At 38.3% G+C, this 27,731-nt stretch overlaps 1 protein-coding gene across 12 annotated transcripts in view; it reads right to left on the reverse strand.

Moving 5' to 3' along the window:
• Positions 1-27,731, reverse strand: part of EHBP1 (EH domain binding protein 1) — a 225,387-nt gene that overhangs the window by 105,424 nt on the left and 92,232 nt on the right. For 8 of the 12 annotated variants that reach the window (XM_075035593.1, XM_075035585.1, XM_075035590.1 and 5 more), the window contains exons 8-11: positions 21,736-21,840; positions 20,907-21,029; positions 11,539-11,791; positions 5,003-5,189 (exon numbers count right to left, since the gene is read on the reverse strand). In XM_075035593.1, coding sequence (XP_074891694.1) covers positions 5,003-5,189; positions 11,539-11,791; positions 20,907-21,029; positions 21,736-21,840 — 668 coding nt within the window. The remainder of the gene's footprint in view (positions 1-5,002; positions 5,190-11,538; positions 11,792-20,906; positions 21,030-21,735; positions 21,841-27,731) is intronic. The other 4 variants (XM_075035592.1, XM_075035591.1, XM_075035594.1 and 1 more) reach the window with 1 other exon arrangement.

Consider the following 27,731-nt stretch of genomic DNA (forward strand, 5'->3'; position numbering starts at 1 on the left):
GCTGAGGGTGCACTCAATCCCACTGTCCATGTCACTGACAACGATGTTAAACAGCGCCAGTCCCAACACCGACCCCCGAGGAACGCCATTGTCACCTTTCAGTAGGTTAATGGTAACTGCAGTATCCAGAAACTTGATGGAATCATGAGCCATCAATGTGAGCCTTGGCTACAGTCCGGCAACAAACTGAAACTACCACATAGTAGGAAAAGCCTTTCTCAGAATGGTTTCCTGAAGGGAAAGGCATATGCTATCCTTCCAAAAAAGTGAATGAGCAATGCTAATCCAGTGCAGGAACTATTTTCTTTTAACACTTAAAAATAACTATACTTGAGGGTGATTATCTGTTTCCTCCTGTTCCCTAGTAAATAATTCTTCACCTCCCACATAAATGCAGCAGCATTCCTGCCCCCTCATTCTCACAAAGGCAATAAAATCCATGATTGTGTAGAGACACATGACTTCAGCTTCTCTACTATGGGACACAGTTGCTGACTCTGGAGCTGATACCTGGATCTTATTTCCAATAAAGTCAACATAATGTAGGGAAGATAAGATACTAAGACTGGCTGAGATTTCAGCCAGTTGGAGTTGATATGTGTATTTTTTAATCAGCTAAACCAATGACAGGCACTGATATGCATGTTATGCACTGGTCTGATACCACTTTGTGAGCCTGAACTTCTTTGTTCAATTTTTTTCCACAAAGTCAACAACAAGTGGAAGAAATTTAAAGTCTCCATCACTTCTGTGAAAGGCAGAACCTGGTTATCCAAACCATGTCAAGAACAGTAACACATGTATGATGGTAACAAGCCCAACAAGGCTTCAATTGGGCTTGACAGCACTGTAGCAGGTTGATGATTGAAGAGCTTAATTACAGCTTTGCAGTTTGTCAGAGTCACCTAAATACAGCCAGCACACCATATCTTCAAGCCATTTGAGATGATTAACTGTGGGATTATTCCAGGCTTTCAGACATTTGCATTTTTAAGCTCTCGCTGATGATTCAGATTAGTTTAGAGGAGGCATGGAAGGAAGACAGGAGAGAATCAAGATACTCCTTTAGGAAGTGCAAGTAGGCAATAATATTTGGAAACAAATCTTCCTCCCAACCCAGATATGGCGAAGACTGAGCTAATACTATGGGGCCAAGAGCTGGCTGGACCTTTATGGACAGCTAGACCCTGCCTTATCTCTGACAGGTAACTGTCCCTTCCTCAACAATAGAGATGACACCAGGATCTCTGAGTAATCAGAAGGGCCTGCTCAAAGGGAAGACATTAAAGAGGCTTGGATAGAGTTTGCTACTCCAGTTAACTGATTGCTCAGGGAAGCAGTGCAAGGCAAACGTTTAAAAAAGAGCAGATGAATATTGGAGATACTTGGAAGCTGTCTGGACATGGTCCTGGGCAACTGGCTCTAAGTGGCCTTGCTTGAACAGGGGAGTTGGATCAGATGACCTCCAGAGGTCCCTTGAAGCCTATTTATTAGTTTCATGTTCTGTCTTCACTGATCATTGAGTTCTTGAACAAGTTCTGCCCTGCAGTACCCTCTTTACCCTGCAGATACCACCAGATCAGAAGGTGCTTTCTGGAATTTTCTGCTCAGTTTTACATGAAACTTTTACACAGAACGGTCTTGTACAGCATACATCTCTGAACAAAGGAACTAGAAGGATTTTGATTTTTGTCATGTCAGGAGTAATAGGGGTAATCAATTGTGGATACAATTCCAGGAAAACCTAAAATAGCATTCAGCTGTTAAAAGACCATACAACTCCCTTAAAAGAAAGCCTTTTGCAATTCACATAGATGCATTAGCTTAAGCCTATTCTCAAATGAGACATGTCCAAGACTGCTGACTGCTAAAAATTCATTGTTTTATTCTTCTCTTTCATTACCACAGACACTGCTGTTAGAAATTAAAAAAACATACACACATGCACACACAGAGAAATAAAAATGTGTGGGAAGTCAGATATGCCTCAGGCGAGAAACACCTTCCACCACTACTTGGGTAATGGTAAAATGTTGGATTCAGGCTATGATGTTTCAACAGCAAACACAATTGCACTTCTGTGGAAGTGTTCCTATACCACAATGCAAATGCTAGAAGGCTCATTGCAGCTGATCACTGAACAAAGCAATTTTGGTGTCCAGCCATACCCTAAGGATTTGATTTTTGGGTGTAGACTTAGGAAAATATCAACCTTTCTTGCCCTACTTTTAAGTTGGTATTTAAATTCCTAGGAATTTCACTACTGTTTTCAAAATCTAAGTGGTTTTGTTTTTTTTTTTAATAGAGTAACAAAATTTCAAGTATTTGGAACATGTATCTTGAGTAGGAATCTGTCGTGTGTCAAATAGTCTTTCAGGAAAAATTTCCACCTAATAAACTTGCTGATATATGATGTTAATAACAGCATTTGTATTTTTTGTGTTCAGCAAATGTGATGAACACCATTAGCATGTGAAGGAAAAATGAGCTCCAAATACTCTGTCAAGGATTTGCAGAAACATTTTTGGAGTCTTTTTCATTCAACTCTAAAGTTCTAATATTAATACTGTGTTTGTGTAGTCTAAAGATTAGCATTTCTGCTCTGCAGCCATTTCCTATGAAGACAACCAAGACAGGGAATTGAACATTTTGAGACACTTTGGTTCTGGTCAGAGTTGTAGCAGAGGCTTTCTGTGCACAGCAACCTTGGACAAAACACTGAGTAAGATACATTATTTAACCTCCCTTTACGTAAGTTTACCTCCATGGGACTATTCCACCAAGATAAGGGTGTGTGTTAAGTTCATGCTTGTATAGTGCCTATAGCTTTTGATGGGAGTTTTTTCAGAGTTGCTAAACCTTGTTACTATTATTGAGTAATAAACAAGTTATTTGTGCCAACAGCCCAAGTCCTACCTGGGCACTATTTTGTACTGTGGTGTAAAGAAATTATTTAATTTTCTTTTCTTTTAAATGTCAGTACTTTTCCAAATTCCAAAAAGCATTCCAAGTAAAGTGCTTTTGAGCTAACATTATTATATCACCTTTGAGCAAAACAATTCAAGCACAGAAAAAAGACAGCTTACAGAAATCTTTCTGAATTGCAAGTGACCATACAATATTTTAACACACCCAGTCAGTGAAACTTTTCACTCTAGCTGTAATATAATAAACCAGGATGCTGCATCTGCTTTGGAGCCTTCCCTAATGGTCTCATATCCTCCAAAATCCTGTAAAAAAATTAAAGGTCAGCACAGAGCTCCGTTTTCCCCCATGGTCCTAATGAATATCAAAATTTCAGTACTTGGACCTTTGCTGATCTCAGCTGTGCCTCAGCATCACTGGCAGAGAGGTGGGCTGCAAACAGGCAGGCACAAAAATACTTGGAAACTAACACCCTGCAAAAGAGCGGGAACTACCCAACTTTGTTCATAACAGCACAGTCTTCTCAGTGAGTTCAATCCTGCATCTTTTCTTAATCAATTTCAGCTTTCAGACAATCTAAAACTTAGTCTGGGGTGGACAAAAACTACAACAATCAAACACAGTAGTAATATGTTATTTCAGCACAATGAAGACATGAAATAAATCAGAGAGACATATTTCCTTGGATGCAGACCTGTAAAAAACCCCTCTCAATCAATGAGCAATGGGGGCACAACCTCCATCAAGCAACGTGATAAAATCTCCTCCACAGATGTCTCTTCTCTGCCTGGTAGTACCAGAATGCTTTACTTTGGCCACTTTGCTTTGACCCAAGGGCCAGACTCCACCAGAAATCAAATAATGTGCAATATTTTTCATACAGAAACTCCAGCAAACAGGATCAAACCCCATCTCAGAACATTATATAAAACTGCTATGCTTTGATTTCATATTTCCCTGATTGTGGTTTTGCACATTAAGAATAACTTGTGAATTGTGCTTGCAGCCTCACTACGTTGGGTTTTTTTGCTGTGAGCAGACACAGATTAGATTTCTGGTCTCATACTCTTTACCCTGACTGAGGGGTAAAACAACAGCAAGATCAGAGCCTGAGCAGACAAGAACATGTCAGCGATTTGGCTGAGTAATTAAGCAATGAAATGATAGGTATGACAAGTAGTTTCATTCAATTCTTAAATTAAAGTACAGCAGCTCCAATACAAGGCAAAACATGACAATGTGCATAATTTGGGTGAGATGCTTGAAGGGAAGCCTTCTGTCCTCATCTTCCTACCCTTCAAAACAAGCAGTCCGCATGTATCAAATTCATTTTTAAGATGGGCCGATTAACATATATGACTAAATGCTTATTTTGTTTAAAAAAGTGCAAGCAGTGCTAACTGCTGAAACACTGCAGTTGAAATTCACACTGACAGAATTTAGCTGTTGTAATCCTAAAATACCTACGCCTCACACCGCCCTCGTCAACAGACGCTAACTCATGTTTTCCCTTGACAAATACAGATATATGTGCATATATAACTATGCTTAGTCTGGACATTCCTAATAAACAGTTAATCCAATTTAAAGTAGACCATCTTTTTTTTAAATTACTTTGACATACCTATGGAATTGGACATATATAAATCCCAATACAAATAAACAGTATCCAGTACTAAGCTCTTAAAACCCAGATTTATGACAGAAACACGGAAACAGACTCTTCAATGGGGGCAAGGCTTAGTGGCATTACAATAGATCAAGACAAAGTATTGTTCAATATGATTTTCTTCCTTCTCGATGGTATATCCAGCTGTCCTGTCACGTTTGTTACTAGAAGACTCTTTTCTTTGAAACTGCAGTTGCTGATACTGTTGTCATTAAATCCTTAAAGAAAAAATACAAGCTCATACTGCTGCTCTCTCCCTATGAACTAGCAAGTGAATAGAGATGAGCCAACACCTTATTAAGTATAAGCAAAGCTTTTAAGATGGCCTGCAGAAATACGAAGGATGTCTACAATACACATAAAGGTACTGTTAATAACAAAGATGAAATTTTGGTATGAAAAACCTACCTTAGGAGAAGAAGAAAGCTCCCTCGATGCAGGAATAGCTGACATGTTCTCACTTATGCCTGTCTCTGTCTTTGGCAAGAGGTTTGGTGGTTCAGGAGCCTTTCTTTTCATCTTCTTTTCTGGTTCTTGCAGTGGAGCAACTTTAATTAAAGCAGGACTTGATTTTGGTTCATAAAATGGATTTGATCTAATTAAAAGAAGGGAAACATATTTCTTTGCTATCTCCTTGGAATTAAAACCAAAAAATAAGACCTGTTTAGAGAAGCCAATGACTAAAATGCTTTTATTATCCCACATAAGAATATATTTTGCCTTTACATGCATTTAGATACTACTTTTTCATATGATTGAAAAGCGAGTTACAACAGTTAAAAACTGTGTTAGGCCAGTTTCCATACATTTTATAAAGTCCTGTAGATTACGGAAGTTTTATCAATTGCATAAATCCAACTCTTCAATTATACTTCACTATCTATCAAAGAGTGATCTGATTTACAGACAAGCTCAATACCAACAAATTTGAGTGAAGTTGCTGGCTGTTTAATATTTTAATGAACAGAATTAAGAATGATTCATGAGAACAGAGTTAAGAATCTGCCCGATCTTATATGCATGCTTCAACATGGCTTTAGAGGCCTCGCTCTTGGCTGTCCAAGCCTGAAAGTTTTGGCTTCCATATGCACAGAATCCACATTGAGTGTATTTTAAACTCCGCAGCACACAGGCATCACACCATTTCAAGAAAGCTCTTTGGATAAGAGAATAGTGTAAGAAAACCACAGCTGACTTGCGTATACCTCTCTACGGATACCAGTAGCCATCATCTGTCTATTTTGAAAGTGCTTTTTATAACTAAACCTTGTTTAAGAAACACAGTAAATATCTTCCACCAAGTGGATGCACTCCAAAGAATTATTCTTCTTAACTCTGGTGTTCACGTTGCAACTCCGCATTTGTTCCACCCTAAGTAAATACTTCCACAGTGTTTCCAGACGTTATCTGTTAGTTTGATACATCAATATCAATCAATAATACATCAAATAATGGCTTCTACTACACACTTTGAAGAGCCAGCAATTTTGTATCCTGTCAAGGATACTTACAAGAACCCTCTTTGCACCAAGTTATTTTACTCATAATTCTTAATTTTGTATTTTGCAATCCAAAACTGGATGGTTAATTATGAAATTGATATGTTAATTCATTTCTAGTCCATACTTCCCCTGCAAGATATATTTATTTTATATCTCAAACTATGTCTATAACTAAGTCACTGCAATTCCCAAAGGTCTACAGTTATATAAAGCATAACTAATAATGTCAAATAACCTCAGTCCATTGAATTCAACTCTAAATGGAAACAATAATGCACACAGCATTAGACAAGAGCCTATCTAGCTAGATCCATTTACAAATTTCCTCTCAGGATAAGAATCATGAGCAAGTACACACTGTTTTTAAAGAACTACAACAGCAAAATGCGGGCACAAGCAAAAAAACAACTATTCATCCAGCTTCCTTTCACACAACACCAAATTTCTTTCAGTTTTGTGTACTTTTAGTATGAAAATGTCTTTCAGTCTCAGGGACTGATTTTAGAATTTATTTTTATGCAGTTTACCGTCATCCTCTTTTCAGTGAGAAAAAGCAAGCAATTAATAATCCACACCACAGAAAACACGTCTACTTCTGAAAGGTAGAGTTTACTGAAGCACATAAGTGAAGACTGAGCATAAAACCTCCAGACCTTTCTGAGAATCTGCCACTACTGGTTATAGAGAAAAAGATCTAAATTCAGATACTGAAGTGAAAGGAAAGACTAACACTAAAATAACTCATATGCTGACTGAAGGCAACTCTCAGGTGTTCTCACTTTGCTGCCCATCAAGCACAAAGCCACCAGTGCAATCAAAATTAAGGCAACATCAAGATAACAAGTTAAATAGAAACGGATGGGTGTTTTCCATGGGAGGCAGTAGAGAAAGGAGGGTATTCAGGCTGGAGTGGAGAATGCACCTAGCTGTCACTAGCTCTAATTTAGCTGACAGCCCAGCTCAGCTATCTTCAGACACCAGAAAGTTCAAAGGGAAGGGAAAACGAAGATAAAAGAGATAAAGGCTGAAGAACAATGTGTTCTACAGGAGAGCACAAGGTTTTATTTAGTTCAACAAGTTAGCCTTCTGAACAGCAAACAGACACAGCATGTTTGGCAGGAAAGTAATTTACCTCTGTGTACTTGGAATTAGAAAGGTGTAGTCATAAGGTGTTAAAATTAATTTGGTGTGAGAAAAAAACCCCACCACCTTATCAATGAGAATAAAAAAGTTTGGAAGAACCACCTTTTGAATTTTTATGCTCCAGAATTGTCTGCACTGCATGTGTAATCTTGAAGGATTGTACCCTACTACACGGACAAGAAGGAAATGCTGTAAGGAGACAAGTGACTGCCTTTTTTAGCTAGAGAACTTGCTTAAAAGCCAGACTAAACCCTCACATTTTGGTCATAGTATGGGCTGAACACATACACACTACTTTCCACCTTCCCCTCTGCACCACTTTTAATTGGTTTTACAAATATTGAGAAAGATTTTTGAAAAATTAAGTTTAATACAGATAAAAAAACCAAAACAGTTCTTGCCCAAAAAGGCTATATATTTTGAAGTTGTGGAGGTCTGATATATGTAGTAGAGTTTGCTCCAACAGCTTCCACACGGCTATATAAGAAACTAAGCATAGGAAAAGTCTGGCTGAAAAAACCCTTAGCTGAAAAATATTAAAACACTTTTCCCTGAGGTCAGCTCCCATACTTTTTGCTTCTGTGAAGCTATTTAATTGATCCACACATGATTTGTCTAAGAGATACTAGACTGTCCACCACAAAATTAAAACAAACCAACCTAACAAATCTGACAAACTACCTGGCATTAAACTGTCACTGGGAGTGTGGTGGCTTGTGGCTTCTTGTGCAACAAGCAGCTTTGATAGATGGCAACTCGATAGTCTTTCCAATTAGACAGCATTATTCTAAGTCATGCAATGATTAACGAGATAAGAAGCCAGAGAGCCAAATAATATCTGAAAGCAAGTTTTATTCTGACCAATTTAAAAATTATTTTGATCAGTGTTACTGGTTAACTAAAAGAATCAACATTTCACTGAAGAGGAAAAACAAAGCTGTCAGTGTGGTAGGGTTAAAAGATCAGGTAATATTACCAATCAGAAATACTAAGGTTGAAAGCATTAAGTACTTGTGAGCTATTCTATTTTCAAATAATTAAACTTAGCAAGGTGTGCTGTCCTTTATTAACAGGTAACCATCTACCACTGTGATTTTAATGTATAAAATTCAAAAAGGCCAAAGCAGTATTTTACACTAACATTCAAATGCCCAAACTAACAAAAGGAAAATATGTTCCTTATCTCTAGGTAGGTATGAGAATTTAGCCAGAGGAAATATGTTTTGAGAGTGTAGTTTTACAGCAGAATATATGTACTGGATCATCTAACTCCCTATGTACCATGCAATGTCTCACTATGCTTATGCTGGTGAATATGCTTTGCTGATGTGTGTTGTGATATCTTACATTTTCTTCACAACCATTAGTGAAATATGTTTCAATTAAGCCAATTACCCAAGGTAAAGCCTTCCCAGAGGCACAGTGAGGGTAAGTACCTTCTCCAAGATTACAACAAGAATCTGTTACAAAACTGGAGTCAGAGTTCAGCTCTTGGGGCTCTGTGTAAGCTGAGTCCAGAATCAGAACTAGGGATCTGCCAGAGTAGAGTGGGACAAGGGTCCTGACACTAACTGATGTGTCCATGTTTCCATGACACATCATCGTATTTCACACAAAATACAAGAGGAAAATGCCAAGTGGTGCATTAAGTGAACTCCAATGAAATATTTAAGAAGCAGGTATAAAAAATACATTGTGTTTCCTGAGCGACAGTAAATGTCTTTCAGGAGCCCTCTATTTCTTATGCCTTCCATCTATCAGGTTCAAAACCACTCCTGGAGAAAGCACTAGACCAGCGGTAGTAAAAAATTATTAAAAACTACCCAAAACAAAACAAAACAAAATATCGGAAGAGAAGATGTTAGGAGAGAGGTTGAAAATAACATGCAAAGTTTTCTAATGCCGTGGCATGACTCAGTTGTTCAGCCTTGTCTTGAATACACTGCTCAGGCCAAGTCAACACATCTTAAAATAGATACATAGCAGCAGAATTAACAGGGTCCAGAGACGTGCGGTGGAAATTATTAGAGAGATGAAGAGACTTCTGTATGAAGAGAGATTGAAAAAGTTAGCACCATTTAACTCAGACAAGTAATGGTGAACATGCTAGAGATATACACCACAGCAACTGTTTACGGCAGATAAATCCAATACTACTAATTGTTGTTTTGATAAGCCAGCAGAAGAGATAGTGTATGGGATTGGAAAGGTAGTTTATTTACAATCAATAAAAGGAAACACATTTCATATAAGATCTTGGTTTTTTGTGGAACACTCTGCCACAAACTGACACTGAAGCCTAGACTTTAATAGGATTCGGAAGAAAATTAGCCACTTATGTAGATAATAAAAGCACCAATATTCACATTAGATAAGAAACAATACACATCTGGACATAAACCCTCATGATTTAGGGCACACAAAAACTACCAACCGGCTTGGCCTATGAAAATATTTCCATCAGTGCTCACCATACCTTAACAGAAACCTTCTACTGAAAAATTTGAAAATTAATGACATGAGGTAAGGCATAATAGTGCTTGTAGGTGTGAGTTAGTATCACAAGTCCTGTGTTCCTAGACTGGAGTTTTATTTTTACACTTATTCCTCCAGAGTGTTTTAGTATAAAGATTCAAAGGTTCTCCTTGCCACACTTCTACCCAATACATTTAACAAATGGTCTCCACGTTGTTTTCAATGACATGGCACTCCTGTAACCTGAGAGGAAAAGTGGAGAGGAAGCTACTTTGGGGGTCAGGACACAAAAACCTTATGTAAAAAATGTAAAAAACTATTTTACGGTGCTTTTTGATTCCTTATCTTTCCAACTTTCCATGGGACATTGCTTTTATAATGAAAACACAGATCAGATTTGTGTTCAAGTGGAATCCACCTATGGGGAGTTTATTTTAATCCTTGGAAAAAATAAAGGAATAAAGCAAATGTGGTCAGCTAAAATAAGAAGGCGGCTGTTGTAAACAAAGGGCTAGAGAAATCTACAGTCCAGTACACAGAAAAAACAAGGCTGCCTGTTACAACACTGCTGCGAGCCCATCTGGCACAGATTTGCTTAGGGTGGAAATGTGAGTATAAATATAAAATAGAGCAAAATTCTTCACTTGCCCATCCATGTAGCTTTTGCTCTTTCTGCTCTTTTCCTCAATCTTTGCTGTCCTCTATACCTGTATCTTTGCAGGTGTAATATATTTTTTTCTCCCTGCGGGTTCTGGTGATCAGGGATGCCTGGTGTGACCATCAACAGTGTGATCACACTATGCTCTGAAGACACAGCAGCCAGTGCTGTTTGTTCAGGCAGTGCCCTGATGAATGGAGCTGAACAAATGACAGCAAGTCCATGGGTACAGAGCTTTAAAAGGAAAAAGCCCTGCAGGTTTCTATCAGAGTGCATGGGAATCCTTCAATTTCCTAGAATACAGCTATAAACAGAGAAACTTAAAGACTATGATATGACACCTGTATTAATATTAAATATGAAAGCAATGCAAATGTCATGCCATGATAAATCTCATTAAATAATGTAAAACTAAATGTTAATTACAGTTGTTGCCTGTAAAATTGCTCACATGTAATCACCATAAACTGTCTCATGAGTGGTGTGGTTGGTGACTAATGACCACAAACAAGGAGTAAGTATATACCTTCAAACCTCCCAAGCTGCACAGCTATTGCAAAAAGCTCTCACTCCTTGTTAGGTTTCTATACTATAATACAAGGCAGTCAGTGCGAGTTTAGAAGAGTTTTATGTGTGGTTATGATAAAAGAAACAACCTAATAAAGTGCATATGGTGTTATCTTTCCCATATAGAGATTCAGTTTTATGAGACTCTCAAAAATGTGCTATGCAGACTGCAAAATGCTCTTCCTTTTTACAGACTGCACCAATATAAAACAAACTCTCCGTTATCATTAACAAAAATTATTATTTTATGTAGTAAAAATAATGGCAAAAAAGACAGGAAGGACCAAGCCTTACTGCTCCTTAATTTTTTGGCTCATTTGCAATTGTCAGAGCATGAAGCACCAAAACGGTACACAGACTTGTTCCCTATCAAGTAATTTGCTATCAATGAGGCAAAGAAACATTTCCTAACTGATCATGTTCAGCTGAATAGCATGACTTGGGGGTATGGTATTTCCTGCTGCTGAGCTGCCTAAGGCTCAGTCTTTCCTAAGGAGGTGATTAAGTATCACCACAGTTGAACCCAATACACCTCAAGATTAAGCCATGGATCCCACTAATGCTTCCAAAGCTGCTGAAACATGAAGAATCATACTTACTCATCTAGCTCTTCCTCTTCAGCTTTAGAAGTATCTGCATAGAGGTATTTGCTCATATCCACTGGTCTGACATTCTTCCTTTTTGCAGGTTGTGGAGGAGAATCTCTTACAGTTACAAACATTTCAGGCTCAGGATCTGGCTCATCAAATGGGTTCAAGTACTCTGGGGCATATTCATCCTTGAAGGGATTGTAATTGTCAGCATAGAAACTTTCTTCTGGCTTTGAAGATGAAGCTATTTCAGTGTCCGGTTCTACCAAAAAACAAACAAACAAATCACTAAACAGATTTAACATAGAAAAAATTTGAAACCATTGTATCAGATCTTTATATTTTGAAGGCTTATGAAAAGGTCTGCTTCTTAACTCTCAATGCATAAAGTCCTAGCCTTAGATGAATTTTCATGCTTTATTTATTTACAGAGTAACCTTGTTTATTCAAAAATGGGTCTTTCAAAGGGTCATTTCATCTAGAGTATATTGAATAGGTTTCGTTTTCTCACTTACTAAAGCTCTTTCAACCTAATTAGTTATTAGTTTTCTTATTTGTCATATAAATGGTATCACAACAAATTTTAAAACATTTTCCCAAGCTATTAGCCAATTTGTATCCTAACAAAATGTTCTTAATTATTTATTTAAGCTTTAAATAAAGAAAAAGATATCCTGTATTTTATAATAAAATTACTTCTACTGGATATTAAAAGTGGTGATAGTAAGCACGTAGTCTTTTCATTTCTTAAAATCACTGAACTAAAAATCAGTTATTAGGTATGACCAGTAATTACATTTCAAAACATACCTGGTAACAATACATAGTCTCACAGTAAAAATGAATTTAAATTAACCCTAAAGAGACAGATAATGAAATTACTCATGTATTATTTAGGCTGTACAACAAAAAGTTATTAGCAACCTGGAGCCGTATGCAATTCTTTAGAGTAACAGACACTACAGAAAGAACATTATACAGAAGTGAATGGCTGCTGGATATTGAATAATACAAATCCCCATACAGCAATGCAACATTTCTTACAAAGACACTTAGTAATGTTAATCTTACTCTTCCTGCAGCATCAAATGATCAGAAGTTTAATTCAATATTGGATATGATGTACTTTCAAAATCTATGCAAATAGGAACTTCAATTGTAGTGTTATCAAAACTTGATTTTCAGTAACCACTCCCCCATTATTCTTAACAAAAAGTGTTTCTTTTTCAGATTTTTGGTTACCAAATTGAACAAAACATACATTCTAGCTTTAAAAGAAAAACCTTAAATATTATTTGTAGCAAGGCTCTGAAAAAGAAAAAGGTGGAGTTCCAAGTGTGTTTGTCACTAAATACTTAAGAGAAAATCACTAGTCACACAACTATACAAAGGGAAGGGGCAGTGAAACAGTACTCTAGTTGCTTGGTCTTGGATGGATGATGTACTGAAGTTGCTAATCCTGATGAATTGCTAAAAAAATCTAAGTGTTCTCTACTCTGCCAGTAAAATTCCAGTTTCTCCCTGTCTCCAGCCATTAGCACCGCCCAAGGTAATAGAAAGCACTATGCCACGTAGTGTGACTGACTATAATCTACAGTTTGAACAAGAGCCACCTCCTAGTTGGACAGGAATATGGTCCCCAGGTGCAGGTAGCCTCTTCACCTATCTATGCTTGGACTAAGTAAGACCAGGGCAAAGTCTCAGAGCAGGAAAGGCTTTAGTCCTTCTCAGAACAATTGAGACCTACCACGGACTGGAAAGATTAGACTTCATTTTAGGAAGAACCTCACATTTCTAGTGCTCTTCTTCTTCTTGGTTCTTCACATTTGAACCTCAAAGACTATGTTATCATATTGTGTTCTATACTATTTGTAAGGGTCTGTTTCTGAAGTGATGGATTATTTGCTCTATGGTCAGAAAGTAGAAACCAAACGGGTTTGACTGGAATAACAGGAAAAAAATAATCAAAACCTTACTTAAGCCCAGTGAGATAAATCACTCATTTGAGATTGAAGATGAGCTCAGCTAGGTGAAACAAAATCAAATTGTACATTGCCAGACAATACTGCAGGTTTTAACTAGACAGACTTACAGCTATGCACAGTGCTTGTGCCCATGGGATTTTCCCTATGGTGATTATTCAGAAAGTTACATTAAAAATTTTATTTAATTTCAAGTGAGGTTTGCAGTTTCTTATTTCCTCAGCAACCTGGTCCAACTTAGCATTAAAGATGCAAAGTATACAGTACTTACACCTATCTCTTACATATTTCTTAAGTTCTTATATGTAACTTCAAATTCAGAATACAGCTATCACTGTTTCAAGTAAAAAAGGAGACTATGAATAAGTGTAAATCAGACACTACACTGAAATGGGATAAGATGAAGGTAAAGTGAGATCACAAGTTATTATTATGCTTAATGGTCAGTCTTTAAACTACCAAAATGTGTTCTAAAAAGAACTAATTAATCAAAATCCTTGTGACTACCAGTAAAAAAAAAAAAATCAAATAATCAGGGTTGCAATAATAGTCATAGCTAAACCTAAAAAAGAGGTTCTGTTACTGTTTAAACTGGTTAAGCCTCACCTGAACGTCATAAAGCAACATTTCAGCTGTGTCTTAGGAGATGGGCATATAGACAAACTACTGCAGGATAAATCAGGGTGTGTATTTGCAGTATGCCAGCTGTAGTGTATGTATTCACTCCTATCCCCAAGTAAATACAACATGCTTATCCTTTAATAAAAGGGAGTAAACTACTGGGCACTTCTCCTGGGAGAAAGGGTAGTTACTGCATAGTATGTGATGCATTCACACCCAAGTTTATCTGTGGTGATTTGTTCATAAGTCTTCATCCTTATAAGAAAGATCTTTCAGAGAAAGCCACAATAAAATAATATTGAAGGTCTAACAGTTTAACTAACAAGGGAGAAGTAATAATTCAAGGCAGAAATTCTTAAAAACAAAAATATGATCAAATCAAGAAAGAATCCTTTGACAGTATTATAGATGAAATAGAGCAGAGCCCAACATTTTCATTTATTTTAAGGTAAAACTGGAAAAGAGGTTCTACATTGGCTTACTAATATCACTCTACTGCCCAGTGCAGGTGGTAATGGCAAGCAAAAGTTTCACCCTGCTTGCCCAGAGATGTCCTCAGTCTGAGTATTTGCAGTTGAGCTAGACACCTTTACAGTCAAAGCTTACAGGTATATGTTCAAACTGTTAATGTCTGAAATCAGGCAAGCCAAATCCCACCCTTACTGCATAGATATGCGTGACTTGAAGCTCTTGATAGTCAGAATACTACTCAAATGTTACCCACACATTTAGTGATTTGATGAACTAGGCCAAGCAGAAATGCTAATGAAATGCAGAAAAATTACTGATGTATGTCTTGTTCAAATTGTGCAACTTATTGACAATGTTTTACCCAAATTTTTGCTGCTTTAGACTTTGCTCAAATCTTAAAATATTTTATCAGGAGAGTGCACAACTACGAATACCTGCTTCTGTAACTCCATATGATGAATCACTGCACCTGCACATGAATCTGTTGATAAATACACTTTATCATATCTGAGCAAAACTTGCTGATAACTCACAAGCAGTATTCAAACAAATATTACTAGAAGGCATGTCAGTAATATTTCGTGAAGTTAAAAACATTTAAGGAAGCAACCTCTTAAAACTATACTGTAAGCTTTTATTTTTAATTTGTTTTGCGTCTCCTGGAAATGACAATTTAAATGCTTGTTTAAATCTGATAGATTTTAAGGGGCAATGCAAGTGTTTTTTGCAATTCTTTCTATTTCAACACTATGGATCAAGTGCTGTAATGCTAACTAGGACAAAATTCTTTCTCTTGTTCATTAGCTAAACAGTAACTACAGGTTTGGCCTTACATGCACAGCATCACAGATCAGTGTTCAGAAACCTCTGGCTTATTATTAATGAAAAGATTTCACAAAATCCTACACACAGGCTAAAATTAAAAGAGCTTCTAAAAATATCATTTTGAATACACTTTTACAGGCAGAATTTTGTAGGAACTCAACTAGAACCCACTTAATTTGGCTGCTCATTCTCTCTTCTCTTGTCATCCAGGATACCATATCCCCCCCTCCGCCGCTTCCTTCAATGTCTCCACAGGAGAGTGGGTCCCCACAAGGGGCCCCACCTGAACCCAACCAGACTATCTCCCATAGGGTCTCTGAAACCCTTTAGGACCACCTTTTATGTCAAATGATGTTCATCACTTCATGAGCCTCTCTATAACAAATTAAATTGCTAGGATGGTGACTGAATAACACTGCTCTTAAAGCCACAGCCACTCTTCTCTGTAACAAAGACCCTCATATTTTCTCAAGGACCTAATGATGTTCAGAAGTACATTTTGAGGGGCTGAACATACAACAGCTTAAAAGGAGCTTATTTCCCTCTTCAAGCTTATTTTACACTAAGGAGTCAACGCAGATTCCCCTGCTTTCCCCTAATCATAATCACAGCTGAAAACACAGGACTCTAGTCTCTACAGGAACTAATTTTTTTAATTGCAGTTCTCTACACTAATCTTGAAAAAAAAGAAAAGAAGAAAAAGATGCTAACAGTTTGGCACTCCAAGGGTCAAACACACAATAATTTTGCATGGTTAAGTAATAAAGCCACAGGGGTAGGAGTGACAAGAGAAGAGGTAGAAGTATTACTACAGCAGAAGCACCAGCTGCTCTTGTGCCAGATTCTGGAAACATTACTTGCCCTAACTCCACTGAGAAAGACTGCTTGTGATAGTAATCACTCTGGCACTACCTATCTGCACAATCAGCCTTTTAGTTCCCAGAGGATCTCCAAAAATCACCTTGCCCTTCAACCCACTTGCCTTTTGTAACACAAACGTATTGTGACATATTCCTCAAAACCAAACAAAACCCCCACTAAAACATTACACATACCACTTTCCCCTTGGCAGAGGATGAAAGAACAAGCCACATGTGAAAGATATTTAGTTATGCCATTTACTGCACTACTGGCAGGCACACAGTCACAATGGTGATGTGAGCAGCGTAACAAACAGCACAGAATAAAAATGTAACTTCCCAGTTCTTCTAGAAAGCATAATGACTGGCAACCCTATAAGGCACTGATGATTTTCTATTACTTTTATTAATACTCACACTAGCAACACATTATATTTCATTAAGAAATGTAAGTAGAAGGGACAGAGTAATTGTTTTCCTCTGTATTGGTTCTTGTACTGCTCTCCTTAGGACTACCGTAGGAGGATTCTGGGGTTTGGTACTGCATTGTAGCACTGTTTTCCTTTCCAGTGTAACATGATGCAGGGAGCTCAGAAGTCTACACACAAAGTAAAGAAACACATTGGTAAAGTAAAGGCTGTTTTAAATGAAAGGGGGAGGCAGTGCCAGCAGATAGTTACCCTCATGTCTCAGGTGTGTTGCAGGAAACTTGTATTGGTCATATGAATCTTCAAAATCTGCGTTCGCCACCTAGTTAAAACAATATCTGGAGCACTGAAAGTGTGTTGTTGTTTTCTATTTACATTTGTTGTATATGTTGACTTCCTCAAGTAAAATATTTTGCACAAAAATTAACTGATTTTAGAGTTCTATTGTAAAGTGACTAGGAGACAATCCAAAAGGCAGTCCTCATACAATCATCTACATATTGTCTAGTATAAAGCTGTAGAGATATACTGTTCAAAGAGATTATTTTTGATTTTCCAGATTTCTAATGTCTAGCTGACCTACTAGATACAGAGGGAATAAGCCTCACTTTGACATGTCAACCAAGAAACACAGCTGAAGATTTTTTTTGCTGTGAGTTGTTCATATGCACATTCACTCCACTATGTGTACGATCATTCACAGTAAGGACTTTTTAAACCACAGCAGCATCCAGAGACAGCTTGCTGGTGACCCTCTGCTATGCACCATACCCACAGTGTGCACATGGATGCTCGGAGCACTCATGCCTTTAGTTTCTCTCCATCCCGCATTTCCAGGGTTAGGGGATTAGGAAAATAGAGGGAAAGTAGCCGGTTTGTGAAGAGGCAAAAGAAATATCTCTCTAGGAAACAAGTATCTACTGGCAAGTAATCCTCCTTTCTCCTTGAGTGACTGTCAATGCATACATATTCATATCCTGGGTAACTAAGCACTCTTTCACTAAGCACACAGGTTACAGGCTTGATAGGAATATCCCTGGAATATCTCTGCCAAATGGCACATCATGCCTCCTAGTGTCTGATGGCAAAGTACTCAGGAAAGGAGGCTCCATATGGCTGCTCTGCACATCTTTGGGAAATTAAGTAACAAATTCTATGGAAAGAGTCTGAACTTTCACAAACTCTAAATTCAAGACTTTGCCTTGTCCAGATAAAAAGATAAAGCAGACTAACATGTAGTGTTATGCACGCATAAAAGTTTAATCTCTTGATTTAAGCAGATCACAAGACAAGTGAAACAGGTAATGTGACTCTTTAGGCCTATAGGAGAAAGTCTGCCTTAAACTCCTGAACATCTGTCATGCTCCCAAGCTCCTGGGGTGGCCACCAAAAAGGTCACATTCACTTAAGGATGCAAAAGCAAACAAGTGGGCATAGTCTCAAAGACCTTCCTAAAAAGAGACAGCAGCAATGAAAGTTCCATTGAGGTCTCAAAGTAGAAGAAATGTCCTAAACCATGAGGGAATATACCTGCAGCCAAATAGGAAACAAACAGGGCAGCCTTCTGTGGTAGGTCAACAGAGTGAGAACAGCTGCAATATTGTGGACCTTCAAAATGTAGTCCAAAAGAAAGGGAAGTCTCCCCAAAATGGTATGGTCTAGATGCTCCCATGTAGAGACACTGATCCAATTAGCCAAAGACATACATAGCAGATTCCTGCTGTTGCTGAAGACAGGAACTGTCTTATCTAATTTGTCTTGGCACCATTTTTTCCTCCTCAACTTTCTCTGGAGGAAGACAGCTAGAGGAAAGGCACACATCAAGAAGGCCAAGGAAGGGAAGATGAACACAACCAGTGCCCATAACAGGGACAAGACAGCTCTGGAGTGGAAGAGCCAGCACTTCTCAGAGGTGTCTGAGGTAACTAGAAGAATCCCTGGGGAGCCACTAATCATAAAGTAAAAGCTTTAAAAATGCCACACCAGATGTCCCACTCTTGGTCTATTAGCCTGAAACACCTCGGATCTTCCACTGGCTTCAGTGCTCCAGGAAGACATACTGCTGTCACATGAGCCTGACAGAAGTTCCATCCCTCCCAAATAAAAAACACCTTATGACACAGTAGGAAGAATCTAGTGACACCTTGTTTATCAAAATCACTGTCATGTTGTTGTACGCTGTGTGGGAGGAATATTTCGTATACATACACCCAACAACTCAGCATTGCTGCCCACAGCTGTGTAGATGGGACTTCTTTGAGGACCCAACAGTCTAAGCCCTGAGACTGTCCAAGTACACAGAACAGACCCAGAAGAATGGAGAAGTGTCCATGACTGTGACTGAAGATGGCAGTAAAGGCTAGATGCCACCACAGGGACCAGAATCAACTGAAAAAACATGCCCCGCATATACTGGGAGTCTTCTGGAATGTAAGCAGTCTGGCGTCTTGGATGCAGGCTGCTCATAGTGAACTTGACATGAGGTGTCAAGCTACTCCGGCACTAAGAAGCACCACCAGTGTATATCTCCCTGTCCCCAAGATGAGAAGGAACCGACTCTTAGTCCCTCTATTTTGTGGTCAGAACACCTGCTGCTTTCTGCCAGAGCAGGTTCTCTCTGGAAAGAAGAGAAAACCTGGGTTTGGAAGACAGCAGTTTAGGGAGGGTGGGACTTGTACAGCTTTCTCCAGGGAGAAGGGAGCTCTTCTTTCTAGAGCAGAGAAGGAAGAAAGGAATAGAGACTGAGTCTCTGAGAGCAAGTTGTGTATGGACAACTGGATGAGAATAGCTGTTTTATATCCCTGGTTATTCTGCTTTCTTCCGTGATCCTAAGGGAATTCACAGCCGAGAAACAGACAGGAAACCAAGCCAAAGATCCAGACACCAGAACCTAATCCATACATATTGGTATCTGCAAAGCTGAAACAACTCACTTCTGCAGCTCTAGAAACACCTGACAACTTTGTAGGAGGGAGAAAGGGCCCAGGACAGTGGCTCTATGGCTTCAATGGCCAAATACAGAAGATAGTGCAATGTCCCAGCTTGAGAAATACAAGCTGTGAGACTACATCACAGCCAAAGTATGACAGGACTTTGATCACCACCCACATTGGCCTCTGTGGACTCTGAAGGCAGAAAACCCATGTTGTGAGTAAACATTTAGCTTGACCAGAGAAAGAGAGTAACCACAGGTGGAAACTGGAGCTCAGAAATGCATCCTCATTAGACCTGGCATTAGAAATCCCATGGCTGTACCCTGGGCTGCTCCTGCTCAGTGTGGTTGTTCTCCACCACAATTACAGAGTGGCTCCTGCGGTTTTGTCAAAGGTGGCAAATGCTCCTTGATAGTTTCTGTGGGAAGAAAGTATTGGAGCTTTGAACAGGAAAGGCTGAGTACAGCTTCAAATTTGGGAATTAACTATGGATGGCATTTCAAGCAGCTGCAAACTAAGAAAGTCATACACTGTTGGGTTTTTTTCATCGCAGCAGATGGTAGCCTGCATATCTGGACATGGAGTAGAGGACAGCAGAGATACCTGCTGTCTTGGTGTTCCTTTCTGACCTTATGGCTGAAGTCTTATCAGATTAAAAACTTACAAGGGTTGTAATTCTCACTCAAACAGAACAAGAATGGGCACATCCATCTGGAAAGTGGATTAACACCTACCACGTGGTGCAAGGCATGATGCCAGAAGGCTTAACTGAGGAAGCCATAAAAGAAAAAAAAAAGAAGAAAAAAAAAAAGAAAAAAAAGAAAGAGATACAATTAAATTATAATAATGAAAATCAGTGCTAACCAAGAATAGCTGTCATGCAGTGAAGACTGCAGTGAAGGAAGTTCTGATATAAACCAGCAGCCACATGGAACAGAGGCACTTGACAGTATGTGTTGCTCATTTGTACCACGAGGTGAGTACTAGTAACACACCTGATAGGTCTAAAAGTCTCTGGTTCAACTCTTAGCTGGTAGCCCACAGTGGCAAATACACAAACAGATGCAAAAGTCAAATGATGGATAAATCCATTTTCCAGTGGCAACTGGATCACTGCTGTTGCTACCTCAGTACTGCATGGAATAATTGTATTTAATCAAAATAACATTTTTCATTTGTAGCCCTACAAAAAAAAAATAATAATCTTTTATTAAGCATTTGCAATTAGCCATGAATTATGTAAAACAAATCTATTACCTTCTACATCAGGGTCTCCAAATGGATTTAGTTCTGCAGTGTCAGGATCACCAAAAGGGTTTGTACTAGAATTGGCCAGGTCTTGCTCCTCTTCGTCCAGAAAATTAAGCTTATTGATAAGCTCTACAAACAAGTGGAATATTGTTTTAATACAGATACAAACTGTTCATCTAACATATTTCAAGCTCAAAAAACCCCCTGTATTAACAGTCCCTCAAAACACTGCACCAAGGTATCACATGAACTGTACAACTAAGCTAATGCACTTCAGTAAGTACACCAAAGGAGAAAAAAAGAAGTGAAATGAATGAAACTTCTATTCGCTGATCAGAACATTATGTAACAGAAACGACTACTAAGAAAGTCTTCTATTATCTTAATTAATAAATGTTGCAGAACATCTAACAAGCTAAATACAACAATTTCTTTTTGGTTGTTCACATACCTGTTAACTATCAGCAAGAAATATTAATTTTTGGATGTAATGTGCACGTAAAATCAGAGAGGAGACTTCTAGTCATGTTAGAGAGGTCAAGTATTACTGATTGCACAACTAATGTTTTAGGCTTGGGGTCTGGGGGTTTTTTTTGGGGGGGTAATGTTTTTTTCTTTCTTTTTCATTATCAGATGACAACGGAACTGTAGAGGAGATAGGTTCTTTCTCTATCGTGTTGTTACCTGTTGGACGCACTACAAATTACTGAGAGTCATGCTGGGTGAAAGCACAGAGATAAAACTGACAGCTGAATGCAAGCAGGAGTCAAAAGGTAACAGTTCAGAGTAAATACAGACAATCAGAAACAGAAAGAAAGGAGGAAAGCTCATAGACCTTCAGAGGAACTGGCTGATTTAGCTGAAGGCATATTTGCTCGCTTTATGTAGTCATCTTGATCTTCATCTAAGCTGCTCAGAGCATTCAACTGGTTTACAATTTCTGTAAATAGAAGCCAGTCAAGACAAATGTAAGGCAAGGGCATTTAATGAAACAGAAGTGGAACAGTGTTTCTAGAAAGAGAGTGAGGGAGAGAGAGGGTAAAAGAGAAAACACTTAGAGTTAATTAAGAAAATACATTTAGAATGAGTCCTTACAATGATATACCTACAGGAAAGAACCTGTGTAGGTGCTTCAGTGATAATTTAACAAGAAACCCCGTTAACAGACATAAATAAAACCTTGCTGGATTTCTGGTGTCAGCAACAGCAATTAGTTTTATGAGGATGAGTACACACATCAGTTCAAAACTTACATGTACTAGATATAATTTAAAGACTTTTCCTGCTCATGAAGTAAACCTGAATTTTAAACCATTGTCAATCAACACAAAACAGCCCCAGAACAATTCACCTCCCTCCCAAACCCTTAAGGCTACAGAAAACTAATACATACACATGCATTTTATGCATTTTATTTATTTATACACACACAGGCTGATTATTTAACATTTAGAACCAGTTATCATTAAATTCTGACCTAAGACAAGTTGAATTCATCTAATAGTTCTAAAAGATATGATTAGTATTGTGCTATGAGAATGCATACTGAATGTATATATATTGGTTGAATTTGCCACTGTAAAGCTGTGCAATTAACACCTTACTGTTTGATAAAATCCCTACTTCACCTTCCGTCCACAGTGGAGAGCTCTGAATTGCCATGAACTAATAATTTTTTAAAAGTATTAATGTTTAATTCAAGTCAAGATGTTGATACCCCCATAATTCTGGAAGGAAAGAAACAAAAACCAACTAGGTCTTAGTGGCTTCTTGCCCACGGGGTAAAATTCCTCTGTGATCCCCCCCTGAACAAGTCCCATCCACAGCATCTGACAAATGCAGTTTCTGTAGTAATGGTGACTGAGCCTGGGGCATCTCTGAAAGACCTCAAGCATAGGTTTCGGTAGAGAGGGGACAGCTGTCCTCATCCTTCCAGCTCACAAACAGGCAGGAGAAACCTGTGCGGGAGAGAGGATCCTGCTTGTTGAATATTATTGCCCCTCTGACAGGTTTTTTCATCTCCCATCTTTTCCCAATGAAATAAATGGATGATGTCTCCTGGTGTCACCAGTGAAGTTAAAGTTACGTAGATGCCTTTACTGCACATTTCTCATGCCAATCATTCTTGGATTTCCTTTAAACTTCAATTTCTTGTGTACACAAGAAGTCACTTCTTTGTAACGCTTTTAGTTCACTACTGTTTTGAATTTGGCTTTTTCTCATACGGCTTTTGTTTGGGAAGGCAAACGTTTGACACTGACTCATACAGTAATCTTTGGTCTATGAACTAGTTACAAGGAGTAAGGTATTGGACTGAGGTGAAAATTGAGTAGTATTGTGACTGTCCCAACTCATGTTGGTGCCCACAGCCACCCAGAACTTCCCAGCACGGGGAACTCATGCTTTTTCACAGGGCAACATCTTCACCAGTTGACACAGACACAATGTCTTAATGTCATGCCTTCACAGACAGCATAAAGAACCTGAAGTCAAAAGCAGAGTTCAGAACCTGAAAATATTTCAGTCATGTGGTTAAAAGCTTCTTTTCCAAATTTAAAGTGCTTTGCAAAGATACGCCAAATCTGCAAATTACCAAGTGAAATGATCTATTCTGCCAATACCTATTGGACATAATCTATGCTGACAATGACAAAGCCACAGCAAAATTCCTCTTAACCACATCTCCTAACTGTTCTTGACCTTAAAGCAAAAATCTACTTAGATGGGATTACATTTATATCTATCTACACAGAGTTAATTTCACCATTCTCACTTCCAACAAACAAGACTATCGTCCTAAAAAATAAGACTAAAACTGCCCCAAAACTCTTAACTTTCTCAGTATAAAATCATATGTACACCTTATACATCTGAACAATATAATACTATCTTCTGGGAATTTTTAAGACTCAAGATACACAATGGAAAATACCTTGCTGTACTCAAATAAAACAGAGTTGACCTTATAAACACTAGTACAAACGCATTACTAGTTTAAAACAGGCTGAGATGCTGACATGATTTACAATTTATTATGCCAGCATGTGAAAAAAACCCCAAACAATTACAATTCAGTTTTTATTGTCAGAAAATAACAAATTAAGTTCAGAGCTTTAAAAAGAGGGAAATCTTTGATGTGGTCTGAATCACCTGGTCCCATCTGCCAACCTAAACACCCATATGCACTACAATGTTTCTCATTACAATATTAAATGGTTTATGTCATATTTTGGAGTGTGGAAATGGTAGGTTGGGAGATTTATGTCCTATATTATCTTTTATAAATCTCATTATCTACAAACATACATTAGCTTGGTCTACAAGTACATCATATAAATCACTGGTTTGGTTTTTTTTTTCATTCTCTCTTGCTTTTTTTTTTTTTTTTTAAGCAGCTTGGTGCTACAAACAAAGAAGAGTAAATGTATCAGAAGTTTACACGAGACGTATGGTTTTGCAAATGGCAAGAAAGGGTTACGCATATTGCTCTCCAGAAGCCTGCTCTTGAAATATGCTGGGATTCAGACTCCTGCAATAGGTAGCACATGAGCATATTGCTGAGTCCATGTGGCACCCCAGGACAGTCACTGTGCTCTTGTGCAGATGGAACAGGAGGCAACTATCAACTTCAGCATGAGGCTCTAAGTATCAATAAAAACATTAAAAGAAATAATGTATTTATTACTACCCTAAGTTTGTCATTTATGAGCCGCAGTTCTTCAAGTATGTTGGGATGCCTTGTATTCAACTGAAGACTAATGACAGGATAATTCTGGGAGGTTTAAATTCATCTATATTAACAGTGTAGAAACAAAATATTTGAAACATATTTCATGGCTACTTTTCAACTTTACACAAAACAGAACAGTTAGGTGGAGATACAGCTTTTACACATGAAAAAATTAAACAAGAAATACTGGGAAGGAAGGGGGAAAAGCCCAAGACAGAGGAAGTTGTTTGTGTTTTTTTTAGAGGAAAGTAGCGCTTTGAATGGAAAACATCTTTCAGTCTGATCTTAAGGTCAGTTGTATGACAACAGCTCCCATGTTGACCACACCAAATTCCAGAGTGCTTTTGAGGTAGGTCAGTATTGCGCCACTTATTTCATAGCTGAAGAAACAGAGGCACAGATACTTACCCAAAGTTAGGCAACACATCAAGGAAGAGATGTAGCATTTCCTAACTCACCTGCACCATCTAGAGCCCCATTCAGCAGGTCTCCCTTGATCTCCTAGTGGTGGATATATTTGTTCATCTATAAAACTAACTTTGGGCCCAATAAAGAAAATTAACTTTTGTACACTGCAAAAAGGAACAGTGTCTGTGATAAAGATTTCCAGCACCTCTTGCAGCTGTGGCTTGAGAATGACAGCATTTCAGTCATCAAGTCATCCAATGTTTCTGTGAGAAGACCTTGAATCAAAAGCAGGATAATAATCCCTTCTGCTTTACTACTTGCACTTTACTTTTTCAAAGCTTGCTTACAAACATTAACCACGTAATACTCCCATCGTTTCTGTGAAGTAGTTATAGCCAGTATCCCCATTTTACAGCTGGGAAAACAGGCGCACCGAGGCAAAGTGATTTGCCGCAGGGGACTCTGACTCAGTGAAGGCATTCCAGCTCGCTCTGCTGCCAACACCCTAACATGGCAACAGATGAGAAAATGTTGGGAGCAGCAAGCTTTCAAAAGGGTTATGTAATTTCCTTAGTTAACTTTATGGGATTCAGAAAACACAATTATTTTTGAAAGAAATTTTAGAAAGAGTACTTCACTACATCAGTTTTGTTCCATTTCCTTCTTTCTATATTTCTTCCTATTTTTCTGCAACAATTCCTACCTCTTTCTCCCGTGGTTCCTCAATTCTTCTCTTTGTGTTTTAGTTTTTCCCATTCATTATATTTATTGCAGGAGTCACTCCAACTGCCAGTGAAATCAGTCTTGAACACATGTTGAAATAGATCCTTTACATTTTATTTATTAATGTTTACTTGCCGTCCTATGTTTTATGTTCTCCCATTTGCTTTGGAAACTACGTGCGCTCATTCTCCTTCAACATCCCTCTCATCCCTCTCCTTGTCTAACGTGGGAAAAGTTAGCCAGGCTAATGAAGCAACTCGGCTGTTGTAGCCAACACAAGAAGAAAAAGTCCAAGGCTGACCTTTCCCCCCTCAGGTTTCCTTAATGATGCATCTACAAAAAAACCAAGCTTCCCATCTTGTATCATTAGAAAACAGTATCAGAACAGACTGAACAATGAGCAGATACAGTGTAGTTCAGAAGTATTTATTGCTTCTGCTTTTCAAGCAGATATTGTAATGTTTGCTTAGAACAGACAATTTTGGCCTTTACAACAACAGATGGAAAAGCTGAAATGCCTCTAAAACAACTCGAGCTAGGACCTTGTGTTGCACATCAGACAGCTCACCTTTCCCCATCTATCTCCAGGGTTGTTCACCACATAGCCAAAGGATAGTGGACAGACTAGTCTAACCTACATCAGCTTTTTGCTTGTTCAGGAATCATTTGTTGGCTTGTTTAGATGCTGAACGCTGCAAAATCAATAAAGTTGAGGAGCAAGATCTGCTGCTTTTCAACTACTGTCCTTCTGCACATGGGTTTTCTGTAGCAGTCCTCAATGCAGTATCTAGGCATATCTTAATAAAACACTTTGGACAGTAGTTTATAGAGACTTTACATAGCCTCTACTTTATGTGTCCTTCTCTTCTCTGTGATTATCAGATGGCCTGGTGAACATGTTTGTTTGTTTGGTGTTCTGACCCGCACCTGCATTATTCTGGTTAGACTAGGAAAGGAGAAGACGACCTTGTAGAGTGTTTTCAGTGTGACCAGACTGGTATATCTCTGCTCCCTGATCAAGAATACATATCTGTGTATCTCAAATATTTCATTCTGGACTTTCCCATATGCTCTGTGCCAGACACATACAGCTTAAGTATAGATTTGGTCAGGGTACAAAACATTTAATTGGATATGTAAAGCATGGAGAAAACCTATTTGCATCCTTTCACAACATTAAAGTAATAACTGCTTCAGGCTGAACCTTTTGCTTGCAACGAAAGCTCAAAAAGAAGCAATGAAAGTAATGTTTCATAACAGTGAACTAACTTTCCTCTGGATTTTCAAGAACAGATGTGACAATTCATTTCTCTGCTTGGGATGCTCTTCTCCACTTTAGAGAAGGATCCCTGTATTTCAGCAGACATTTTTAAAGAGCAGTGGCAGGCATGAAGGCTGGCACTAGAAGTTAATTTGTTTTTTCCTGATTCTTTTACCCTAAGAGTTCCTTCAGAAATCATCTGGAGCAGTATTACGTAATGATCTCTACCAACAATTTAACATCATCACGTCTTGGATCTGACCTGCATCAATTAGTTGAGCCATCCTAGACACCCTAAGCATTTTCATTAGCAATTCAAATGTGGTTATACTATCTCACTTTAAACAACCTTACTGTCAAATTCTGTTAAAGTCCTTTAACGGACTCCTGATTTCATTTCCACAAGACACTCCCAACCAAAAGGCAGAAGTATGCTGCCTGGAATTACCATGTTATTGAGCAGAACCTCAGCACCTACCCATGGCACAACTAATTTTGCACTTATTCTCACAGACTATCTTCATTACTTCACTTCAGCTCATCCTCTTGCCTTCTCGCTCACTGACCCTTTCCCTCCATCTTGCTACCTACTTAGTGCATGCGCTCCTAAAAACAGGACACACACACACAAATCAATACTCTTAAATTCACAAATATTAAACTTTGTTGAGTTATGGATGGGTCTCTCTTCAATCAAACTATCCTAAAT

This window comes from Buteo buteo, chromosome 9 (assembly GCF_964188355.1).
Source record: "Buteo buteo chromosome 9, bButBut1.hap1.1, whole genome shotgun sequence".
Lineage (NCBI taxonomy): Eukaryota > Metazoa > Chordata > Aves > Accipitriformes > Accipitridae > Buteo > Buteo buteo.